This window comes from Ostrinia furnacalis, unplaced genomic scaffold (genome assembly GCF_004193835.3).
Source record: "Ostrinia furnacalis isolate ACB-3 unplaced genomic scaffold, ASM419383v2 OfSCF7013, whole genome shotgun sequence".
Classification (NCBI taxonomy): Eukaryota; Metazoa; Arthropoda; class Insecta; order Lepidoptera; family Crambidae; genus Ostrinia; species Ostrinia furnacalis.
Window position 1 is genome coordinate 886,548 of NW_021137252.1, and position 12,693 is coordinate 899,240.

At 36.6% G+C, this 12,693-nt stretch overlaps 1 protein-coding gene across 1 annotated transcript in view; it reads left to right on the forward strand.

Moving 5' to 3' along the window:
* The window catches only part of Hasp (Hig-anchoring scaffold protein), a 140,302-nt gene that overhangs the window by 60,031 nt on the left and 67,578 nt on the right, over positions 1 to 12,693 (forward strand). The window contains exons 2-3 of the mRNA XM_028318794.1: positions 6,115 to 6,278; positions 7,485 to 7,587. Coding sequence (XP_028174595.1) covers positions 6,115 to 6,278; positions 7,485 to 7,587 — 267 coding nt within the window. The remainder of the gene's footprint in view (positions 1 to 6,114; positions 6,279 to 7,484; positions 7,588 to 12,693) is intronic.

The following is a 12,693-nucleotide window of genomic DNA, read 5'->3' on the forward strand; positions in this document are numbered from 1 at the left end:
ATGTTAGTTATATACAAAATAAAGGCTTATAAGTCTTCGCAGGTGGCGTTATAGTTATGAGGCGGTAATAGAATTAAGTATGAATATTACTTTATTCTATTAGCGACCGTAAAAAAAAACAGTAACCAGCTAAAATATCTACTTTAATGAAGACGTGATCAGTGAAGTGCCATTTTTATTAGGTTTTATTTTATATCAAATAGGTACTAATTAGAATTTAACAGGTTTTTATAAAATCTATTGTCATACATTATTAGAGATATTCTTTAATGTTCATTGCAGTTTTATGCCAAACCTATGACAGTTAACATATGGCGTTAATTGATTTAATTATGTGAAATATTCTTATGAATCGATAAAGATAACAAAATGGAGGTTAAATGCGTAATTAAAGATATAAATACTAAAATAAAAAACGTTATCAAAATTCTAACAACGCCATGGGTCGTTATTAGGAACAAAATTATTAAAAGTGTTTCTATTACCGCCCTTATTTAAAATTGTATTTAAGCGACAAAAATACAGCGAGAGGGCTATATTGAAGTTTTATTAAGGAAACTAAAGTACGAATTAATATTGTTATGCAAAAACGTGTTGGTATACTCATTTTAAATGTGTTAAAATCGCTAATTAATAACAAGGTGCACCTTAAGTAGCTGGGAGTGCGTCAGTATGAAAAGTGCGCCCGTTGCGGGCGCGTCCCATTTAATGTCAAATAACTCCGTTTACTGGTTATTTACGAACACAAACTTTAATCGTTGTGATAGTCAATAAACATATCTAGATATTTTTAGGTAAAGTGTTTTCTGGAACCTGTTATTATGTCTTTCATGAAAGAAAGAAAAATAGGGCGGTAATAGACTACAAATTTTGGGGGGTCGTTAATAGGCGCACTTACGTTACTAGACTTTAATTAATTAGTCGGCCGTTTGGTGTAGGGGTTCAGATCAGAACGGACTACTATGCCGAGAAGTCCCGGGCTCGATTCCTGGCCAGAAATTGAAATGATGAATTTTAATTTCTGTGACGGGTCTGGGTGTTTTCTATGTATAATATGTATGTATTTACAAAAAAAAAATGTATAAGTATGTTTATCCCGTCGTCTAGTACTTATAGTACAAGCTTTGCTTAGTTTGGGACTAGAGGCGCAGTGTAAAATGTCCAAGGATATTTCTTTATTATTTACTAGCTGACCCGGCGAACTTTGTTCCGCCTTAATGGCAATAAATAACGGGATAAAAAGTATCCTATGTCCTTCTCCTGGCTCTAAACTACCTCCCTGACAATTTTCAGCTAAATCGGTTCAGCCGATCTTGAGTTATAAGTGGAGTAACTAACACGACTTTCTTTTATAATATAGATATAGATTTAATTTAATTAATAACGGTAGGTATTAACCCTTAAGTAACACCGTGGGGTAATTTTTTACCCCAGGCGCATAAAAATTGACATATCTTTTTTTCTACCTAAGCTAGTGCAATGTCGTTTTGTGTATTCTCAATGCAGAGTGTGCGCTTTAAGCTCGTAGACGCGGGATGTGAAAAAAATCATCTGTTTGGCTTGTACAGGTAGGTGGGGTGGAAAATTACCCCAGGGTGTTAGTTACGCATGCTTTAATTTTTTTTCACCTAACATCTTATTAATAGGTTTTTACAATATTTAAACAAAATGAGTAAAAATTTATATGAGGATTAGGTAGCACGTTGTCTCGAGAATGCAGAAAAATAAATAGAGCTTGATTTACATAATACTTTTCGAACTTTGAAGACATCCCCTCAGAACACAGCGTTCATAAATTCGACACAAATAGAGCCCAAAAGTGATATTTATGTAATAATTCAGCGTGTCTGATGTGTTTTGAAAAAAATAATTAGGAATAAAATAAATAAAAAAATATATTTTCATAATTTTATAAAAAAAAAATTTTTTTATTTTGCTTTATTATAAAGCCACAATTTTCGTTTTATTTCATTTTGTGTTTAAAATATGTATAAAACATATATTCAATGTCCGATTAGTGTAAGTTTTTGGTTCCCACAATAACTTTCCAAGATTTTCTTTTTGTTATGATTGATTTAAGATGTTTCTTTACGCTAGATAGACGTTTGTTTAAACAATAGTATAATTTAGTGAGTCCATTAATACACTGTAAATCACAAATTAAATTGATTTTAAATATTTACTTAAAATTTTTCAATTTCCCTTTGGGGTATTTTTTTTACCCCAGGGTGTTCTAAGTGTAACCAAAAATAAGGATGTTACTTAAGGGTTAAGTTAATTAGCCAAATTACGATAAGTTAATCTTACTTCTTTCTTTGATAAACTAATTTTAAGGCAAAGCCGCGGGCATAACTAATTTAATAAGAGCATTCTAATTACGGCACTCAATTAATTAGTGCCTAATAGGTTCCTTTTAAAAGTTCCGCCATGATAGAGGTTGTTACTTATTCAATAGAGCCAAAGTTGGCGAAGCCTTAGGGAACAAGGATTAGCGCCGATAGTTGGGAGTTTTCGAATTGTTTCGCGTTTGATATCTTGGGAGAGCAGCTTTCAGTTTGGTTTTACTTGGCTACACAGACATATCATAAGTCATTAATTGTCTGAGAGTCCTCCACCTGGACATGAGCTCTCCTGGCTTACCTGGAAGTCATTAAATAGACTTCGGACGCAGGTTGGTCGTAGTAAGGACAGTCTGATCAGGTGGGGATTCTTAGATGGCTCACAAACATGGAGTGCAGGTGCGGTTTTGTTCTCCAGTCGATGAAGCACATGATGTCGTGCCCTGAGTGCCCGTGCAACTGCACGCAGGAGGATTGAATGAATACACTGTGTAGGTTTGTTGTCGACACGATAAGAAGAAAAGTCATTAATTAATAAATTCAAAGAACTGCGAGCATTATGATCTAGGCTTTTTTAAGGCGAGAGTGAATGGGCACTTACAGGGCATATACTCGTATGTACCATCCTAGACTGCATCTCACATAACATCAGGTGTGATTGTAATCAAATACTTACCTGCTTTTTGCTGCATAAAACTGCTTCTGAATAAAAAATTACCTGTCTAAGTAGGTACTACCGTTTCATTGTCTTTTTTTTTTAAGTTTGTTGCAGCACTTCTCAGCTCTTTAATGTTTGTCTCAAAAGGTAGAGGAAAATAAGAATTTTTAACCTTTTAACAATAATGTTTTGTTTGACCATTTGATACTAAAATCACAGATCACAGAAACTAAAGGGAGATGTGACAAGGGGGCGTGGCCAGTGTCGCAGCAATATGCCCAAAAACAGAACACATTGCTGCCGACGTCATAATGTAAACAGTTTACATTGCTTGCGTAGTACTGTGGTAGTACTAAAGATTATTCGAACATTGAGTACTGATACCGCAGTGGATAATGAGCACATATTTTGATTACTTTGTTTGTGTCAATTTCTAATGCGACACTAAAGTTTCGAACTCAGCGCATTAGTTGGCATCTCTCTATATCTCTATGACTAAAATGAATTAGCAAATTAATGTAGGTAGTATGTCTTGCCACTTTCCTCTTGACAAAAAAGACTTTTCCATGGCTAGTTCCCAAATCCTTAAAAATTTAAGAAAAAATGCCATACTTATAAGTACTTATAGGGAAGAAAAATAACTCAAATAATTTCAAAATCTTAAAGCATTTGTCTTTCTACTAACAGCGTGGGACAATGGACGCAATTATCTCCAACTCCTGCTAATCCTCTTTGTTAATTAGTCTTCTATAATTAGGGCACTAGACCTTTAGGATTGGGAATAATCGCTTTAGTTCCAGAACTAATGCTAGTCTGTTCCTAGATTTAGATAGATAACGAGAGATTTAATGACTAAAATTTAGGACATTTATGCCCGTATTCACAAAAATTACTATGAGGACTCACAGTGCGCGTGGACGCACAGGGTGACACACGAACCAACCACAGACTCAATGAGCTCTATTCAACGCTGTGCGTTCGATTTGTTGCTTTATTTACGCAAGCATCGTTTATGAATACGAGCGTTATAGTCATTAAAACAATCTTATTGTAAACAAAACGCTTTCTATAAAATAATGGATTCTACTAGTGATGGGAATATGGGATATCTATTAATGGTTGTATTTTATCTGACAGATAATAAAAATATCTACCTACTAGATTGTCAGGAACTTCTTTAGTAAGTGGTTAAAGTAATAAATTAAAAGATTGGAAGTTTAAACAGTATTTGGCTTAAAGCTTGATGCCTTTACAAGCTCTACATAAGGGCTAGCCTTTCTAGATGACTGAATCTAAAAATATTATCCTAAAATTCACCTTTTCTCCGTCACATGACGTATTTTCTCACAATGAAAAACGAAGTTAATCACACCTATCCATCTACATTGTGCCTGTATCATGTGTTCCCCGCAACAATATTTTATGAGGACGAAAAAACACCCTTTTTATCGCAGAAACAAGAAAAGTTGGAGGTAGGGATGACTAATGCGTATCGATATTGGGGCGACGGGTATCGATGCTTCTCCTGACTTAATACAATCAATCCGTAAAAGGTTATGGAAATTGGAAATTGTCTTGGCAATTTTTTATGGGGGGAAAACTCCACGGTGTAAGAGTCGTATCTGCATTTTTAAACGACTTCAACAAAAGGAAAAGGTGCTCAATTCTGTTGGTATTTTTAATCGGATAGTTTTAAGATAGGTACTTATTTTAATTTTTAACATTTTAATTCCCTATCTCAATTATTATGTTATAACAGTGATGAATAGTCTTGAATAGTAGTAGTTTTTTGTAATAGAACAAATTACTAATTAGTTACTGTAGTAATAGTTTTTGTCGAACTAAGTAGTGACTTTATTCCGTGATCTATGCAATAAAAAAAAATTGAAGCAGCGAAATAAGGAATCATTTGACACTTGCTATCGCATATTGTCATTAACGAAATGACACAAATTGATTCACTTTTTCTTTATTTATTTCATGGATTAGAATAAACCATAAAATGTAGCATTATGTACACCACTAATTTTAGGGTCTATCATAGTAGTTACGATATGGAAACACCGCAATGTTTTTTCCAGCAGTCGATAATAACGATGTTTTAAATCTATCACATCACTATTCCTCCTGGAACGCAACCCGGTGTTTGATTGAAGCTAACATAACAATACAACTGAGCTATACATAGTACGGGCTTGGTAGCATGGCAAAATATTAGGTAACTTACCTACGAAATTGCCAAATGTTTTTACCTTTTTTTACCTACTTATTTTAGAGTTACTCTATGGACTGACGATCTAATGAAGGTCGCGGGAAGCTCTGCAAGACCGGTCAGTGTGTAAATTCTTGGGAAAGACCTTTATCCAGCTGTAGACGTCTTTTGGTATAAAACAAACCTCATTTTCACATTTTTCAGTACCTTACAAGTCTTAACATAAAGGGCCTTATAACATAGAAGTTAAACAAGCGTTGAACACTTGTTTAAAATGACTAAATGTAGTAAGTATGGACTAAATATCAGTTTAAACTAAAACTTAACATGCGTTTAACTGTAGTAAAGTAGGTACACTGAAAATGTCTACGATATTAATGTAAGTAGCTAAGTATTGTGAAGTGAGCAACTCTACTTATCCATTACCTTTAGAACAAAAAGGTAAACGAAACGGACAAGAAACAAATCCTATCAAAGCCCGTATTTATCATATCCCCAATTTGAAGAAAAACGGCCGAATTTTCCAAATAAATCCCATATTTTTCTTTACGAGACCAAATAAGTAATTTTATTTGGATATTAGATTAGATTCGATATTTTGATATTAAGTCGAGATCAAAGCAATGTATTCTGTTTTGAACATGATATTTAATTAACTGAAATGATTCTGATACAAGATTTACTTACTTTTTGATATTGTTTTTAGTAGATAACTAGCGGTCGCCCGCGACTTCGTACGCGTGGATCTCGTTTTACCCCCATAGGGGTTGAATTTTGCAAAATCCCGTCTTAGTGAGCACCTACGTTCTAAAAGGAACCCCCATGCAAAATTTGAGACTTCTAGCATTTGTCACAAAATAAACTTAAAACTTCATATCATTAAGTCTCATTTTCGTTTGTTCCAGTATCAGCCCTGCCGAACCCGACGGCCAGCGACGACGACGACGATGAAGACGACACAACGCCGCAGAGTCGCGCCGACGCCGACGATGACGGCCGAGTGTACAAAAACCCGCGGAATTCGCCGTCGGCGCAGTGTCCGAGGGACGAAGAGCAGGCTACTATGCTGGCAAGTATCCCCCTTATGACCTCATAATAATAAGTACTAAAATGGCTTGGACGGTTGCGTAACAGACTATAGACAAAGTGACGAGAAAGAGAAAAACAGAGAGGGATAGTTTGAGCAACTCACCGTCGAGGAGCACATCTCTATGACGTTGGTCTGTCATTTTTTTCACAACGGGGAGGCTCTTGGCCTGCATCTCACCTAATGGAAAGTGATGATCAGGCCGAAGGTGGAAACGAGCTTCACCCAGAATCCTCACAGAGTAACTGGCTATCGTACCTCCAACTGCTGGAACATACAATCATCTTGGGTTTATTAACCCATGTTACATAGTATTATCAGTGTATGTGTAAATGATGATAATGGTCTTTACCTATCATTATTATCACACAGTAATTAAGTAAATACTTATAGGTATTATAGGCAACAGTATTAACTACCCATTGCCAGTCATGTCGTCTCGTTCTATCGCAAATAATCACCTTTGATAAGAGCGAGAGCAAAATTGAAAATGGATAGTTAACACTGTGGCCGATAGTACTACCTCTACCTCTATGGTGAATAGAAAGGAATTTAAATTACTTAAACACAATACTGGCCTGACTATGATATACGTATCATGGCAGGTGTTTTAAACTGTCCTAAGGCAACACATTAGTCAAACATTGTCCTAGGTAAACTGAACTTTAGATACTACTCAACTTCAATGTAGGTACAGATGGTAGCAGGCACATCAAGTTATGATAACTTATACAGTAGTAATACGGACGAATTTTCAATAGAGTGTATGGTCTTCTGTGCTGTGGACTGTACTTCGCACACCTTCAAAGCTACCCTCAAACCACCTACATATTATTTCAAAGTCCAGTAAAAGTACAGGGTGCAAAGGAATGAAATGTAAATTATTCCATTTTGACACCTATAATGGAAAGTGATAATCAGGACGAAGGTGATAGGGAGCTTTATCAGGAGTCCTCAACCACACAGGAACAGCTTCTTACCGCCAACTACTGACGCACCATCACACTCGAAATACAACTTTATTATGGCGCTAGACACAACTAAGCAGAAAATTTTCCCCATCTGGAAATCAAGTCTGAGACCTCTGGAAAAAGGTGGTCCACCACTAGACCACAGAGGTGGTTAGGCAGATTTCAGTATCATTGGGCTATTGTCGCCTCTTTTATTGACATTTAAATTGTCTTCCAGGGCCAGAAGTGTCTCCGCAAGTGCTCGTCAGACGAAGACTGCAAGAGCAAGAAGAAGAAGTGCCTCTGCGACGGAGCCTGCGGAATGTCCTGCATCAAACCAGGTCAGTGCGTTAAGATGATTACTTTATATCGGTCGTGCAGCAAGAGTGCGTTAAGACAATTACTTTAGTGATATATGACGTGCAGCGAGAGTTGAGTTGAGGTCATCAACACGAAATGTCTGTATACGCTTGTCGCGCAGATGTCTTGCGTATTCTGACTGATTTGTGTATTCTGAATTCGAACATTACACCAGTGTAAGTAAGTATACATTTGCTTCAACTTTCGTTGCGCGACCTATGTTCTTCGGAATACCTCCGCGGATACGGATAGTACGAAACATTTGAGTGAATTTGTAGTCCGTGCTTATAGAAAATATTTCAATTAAGTCTAATATAATAACAATGGAACGGCGGACTTGTTTGTATGAAAATATGAACACGTTTCCATTTTGGTCCCACGGACCAATATTAATTGATCACGGGTTACTTTATTTGTCATGTTAAGAAATACAAAAGGGATAAATACCTTTTTTCGTAGCAAAATATTGTGTTGCAAGAATAAAAGAAAAGGAAAATCTCTCGAAAACCCAGTATTGGAATTTGGAACAAACAGTGAAATAAAGATTTAATCAGTAAGCTCTCTAATGCAATTAGGTATATCTACGTTCATCAAAAATTCATTGATATTATTTATCCTTGAAACTCAATTTCTTTTTAACTTAAAGTCGTTCTTTAACTTGCTTGAGATCAGTGGCTATAAATATCACGTACGTCCTACATACAAAAAATAAAAACATTATTTTAAAAACCTAAGTCGCTAGTTGGACGCGTAACATTAATATGCATGCGATAATAACGCCCGTATTCACAAACATTACTATGAGCTCTCACAGTGCGCATGGACGCAAAGGGTGACACACGAACCAATCACAGAGCTCTATCCAACGCTGTGCGTTCGATTTGCTGCTTCACTTAAGCAAGCATCGTTTGTAAATAAGGGCGTTAATCCCCTCTATAAAAATCTACGTCTTTAACATAACAATCCCAACAACTGTCTATGTAGGTATTCGAAGTCTATAAACGAAACAATGCCCGAAAATTGCATTTCGTCGTTTTCCTTGTCAGCAAAAATTACGTATTTCATTGGTGTTTTAACAAGAAAGTCCCTTGGAAATACTCTGGTCTCGAAACAATACCCTCTCATACTCCGGAGGCAATTCGATACACAAATGGACTTATTTTCATAATGGCTTCTCAGAGTGAATTCGCTGGCGAGATGCGATTGTGAGTAATAAAGAGCTTAGGGAAACAATACGTGAAGAAAACGAAATAAGAAAATACTGAAAAAAAAATAGACTTCTTGGCGGGATAAAAAAACGAAAAACAATCGGTTCGGAAAAGAAGAAAAAAATTGAAAAGAGTAGGCGCACACCGTTGATTTTTCGTCTTTCAATAGTTTAGTCGGGCAGTTGATCAGCATGGGCATGTATGGGAGTGCGCACTCTACGCCGATTCGATTTGGCCGATGCTTCATACGATTCAAAATCGGGCACAACTATCGGCCAAGTGTGCGCCTACTCTTAGTGTTAATCTCCATCTAAAACCACTAAATGGATAACTCAATTTCTTCGAAGAATTAAATTAATACTTCTTAGTTCCCGAAATTAGATCGCTCAAATTTTTTTTGTAATTGGCTAGGGAAAAGCTAATAAGGAAAAAGGTGGAATAATTCGTTTGTGAAAAATGTTAGTTTCATTAAGAGTTTATTTCCGAAAGTTCGTATTTGTACGAAGAATTAAGGCTGAGTTGCACCACTTAAATTTGATCGTAACTATAACGATAACCGGTGTTTTTTGTATGGAGTTTGACAGATTTTTGACGTTTGTCAAAGTTAAAGTAAGATGGTGCAACCCAGCCTAAGAGTATTGTTAAAAATCTTAAGAGATTACCGAAAAAAGTTTTATTGTAAACGCTAATTTGTCGATATTTTTTCGTGAAAAACTGGCCAAAACACTTTTTCACGATGTTATTTTTACCTCACTACTTTTTTACCGTACTTCCTTATATTTTTACCTCTTTTATTTCAACCAAATGAATAAACTTATGTTATTGAAGCCACGCGTGTAACACGCTCGAATGCAAGTCTTTTTTTTTATAATAAGCTGAGATTTACTGAAAGAAACATAGTGTTATCACTTTTGATTGAAAAATCTCGCTGCAGTCTATCTAAATTTTTTAGACTTTTTGATTGTTAGCTTATGTTTATGTGATGTTTCTCATATAGGTAGGTAAAGTGAGTAAATATTGCATAATAACAAATACTACTAGTTACATATTACTGGTCGAAAAAGTTTGAAAGATGGATATTTATTACTTACTTCCTCAAACAAAACCACTGAACGGTTTTTGATAAAACTCTGCAATGCTTTTCTGGTGTATAATAAATACATCAGAAAAGCTTTGGTTGCTTTTCACAATTCTCGTGTCTCTTGTTTGTAACAAAATTTCCCCGAAACGGCTGAATCGATTCTTATAACATTTTGTGTGTTTAGTCAGTAGGTCTGACAGTACGTAAACTTTTTTTCATGCCCCTAGGTTCAAACCACGTTTGCTGGGTCGGCTAGTCTAGTATAGTTCTAGCAACTCACGAAGCTTTACTTGTGTGTGTACGTGTACATGCACATAACGATAGTGTCAAAAAAAAGACTATCAAAACTTTTGAAAAACGAACAGTAGCGAGCCACCACACATGTAAAGCTCACTCGCCTTCGTGAATTACAACAACTTGACTTATGGTCCTATGTCCCCTAGATGGGGCAGAGGGCGTCCACAACAGTCCTTCATCTCGTTCGGTCTTGAGCTTCTCGCTTGATCTCGCTCCAGGTCTTGCCGATCTTCTTCGCCTCGTCCGCTACAGTGCGCCGCCAAGTTTGCCTGGGTCGACCACGTTTGCGTTTTCCTTGGGGATTCCAATCCAGAGCCTGCTTAGGGATGTGATCGGGGTCCCTTCGGAGAGTGTGGCCAATCCAGTTCCACTTGCGGCGCTTGATCTGCTGCTGAATTACAACAACCATAATATAAAATGATTTTTACATCGCAGTGGCAGCCCTAGGAATGCCTCCATTCAGCCTGTCTTTTGAAGCTTCTGAAAGCGTAGGTGCATGACCTCGTCAAACATTCAAAGGGATCCACTTTGCACTCGCTACATTGCAGGGTTCCGTACCTAGAGGGTGCTAAGGGACCTTTTACTTATAAGCCCCTGTCTGTCTATTAGTATCGTTCTGCCTTTCCGTACTATCGACTGTACTTAACAATGAACGAGGAAAAATAACAAACCTGGGGAATGTAATCCTCATTTGCCTAACTTTAATTAGAAGAAGAAAGAAAGAAAAATATTTGGTTCAAACATAATACGTTTTACACAATTTAAATAATATACATAATTTATTGAACCAAAATGGCTCCTACTCAGCTTGTATCATGTCCCATTCAGAACATGAATGCTGGTATTCTGTAGGAAACATCTTGAAAGAGCGTCAACCAGGGACGCAATAAACATTGGCATTTCACATAAACATTAATTATTATTAGTGACGTGATAATGCATGATGATGACGAATTTCTTAAAAAAAAAACGGTTCTACAAAAAACATGTAGGTATATTGCGTATTTATTTCTTCATGATTTAAGAAGGTATTGCAAGGTAGTAATAGTATTCAATCTTGTGAGATGGTAATGGAACCATACCTGTGCTTGTGAACTCGCTCTGGCCTCAATTTTATTAATAGAAAATTAACAAACGGATTCCAAAAAAGAGCTGCAAAAAGTAGAAAATTAATTGCGTATTTAAAATCATGGCTGTCACTTTAGGCTACACAATATCTGCTCCCGCGGCTGGTAGGTATGCAATTTTATTCATCTTCCTGATGATAAAAAGGGCTACATAATGGTTTTATCTAATGCCTTTCCAAGCCTCAGCTGGCCTTGGCGACCATGTTGAAAGGAGGCAAGAGGTGCTCGACCTCCGGCCTTTTTGCATATTTTACCAGCGCCCTCTTTAACAATCTAGGTCTTCAGGTAGGCCTGAAAGAATGTGGGGCGGTGTTTGATGGACACTGAAAACGACTAAGATGTCGATTATAAAAAAATCAGAGGGTGGAGATGGTATAATAATAGATCGTTGCTCTTTTAATCTTGTTGCTCGTTTTTCGAGTGAGCAATAATTATTAGTACACGCTACTAAATTAATCAAAAGATTCGTGCACTTTTCCGAAATTGTAAAAATTATGGATTGGATTCCTAAACTTCATGTTATTTTAGATACTTATATCTCATACTTAACATTCTTAGCGTTTGGCTTTTGACAGAGGCTAGTAAAAAGCCTTCAGCTTCTCCAAAGCTTTCTATTACCGTCTGTAGGCTACCACCATGGTGCTGTAAGGTCCCAAGACCAGCTATCCGGCATTCCACCTTGTTTCTTGTCTCATCTACTTTTTCCTTTCCATACTAGTCTGAGACGCTGATGTTCCTCAGTTCAAGTCACTAGTTGGCTCTAGTTTTCCACCTTTTCACACAGTATATGTATAGTTGTTGAATTCACGAAGGTGAGTGAGCTTTACATGTGTGCTGGCTCGCTAGTGTGCGTTTTTCAAAAGTTTTGGTAGAAATTGCACTATCATTATGTGCACGTACACGTACACACACAAGTAAAACTCACTCGCCTTCGTGAGTTGCAAAAACTATAATAATAATATGGCCAGTCCATTTACATTTCTATTACCATAAAATCTGCCTATAAATCAGCCTAAACAAAAAGCATAGCACCGAAATGTTTACCACGCATTAATTAATCCTATTCCAAACAAGAGTGATTAATGGAATTGCTGAGTCGTTTGTTAACACTTACACAGCATTACTGGAATACTGAAGTTCCCAACGAGCAATTTGTACGGACGTTATTTGCAACAGCGCGGGATTTAGTTGGAATTTTTATTGGAATGGAATAATGGAGCGGGCGCTCCATAAAATGTGTCGTTCTGTTTTTTTTCTGGACGAAGAAATGCGATTTTAAGGCGGCGAGACAAATGATAATGGTTGGAGCTTGTTTTAGTTAGTGTTTTTACTATTTAATGAGTTTAGTTAGGGCGTCATTCGTGTTTTTGGAAT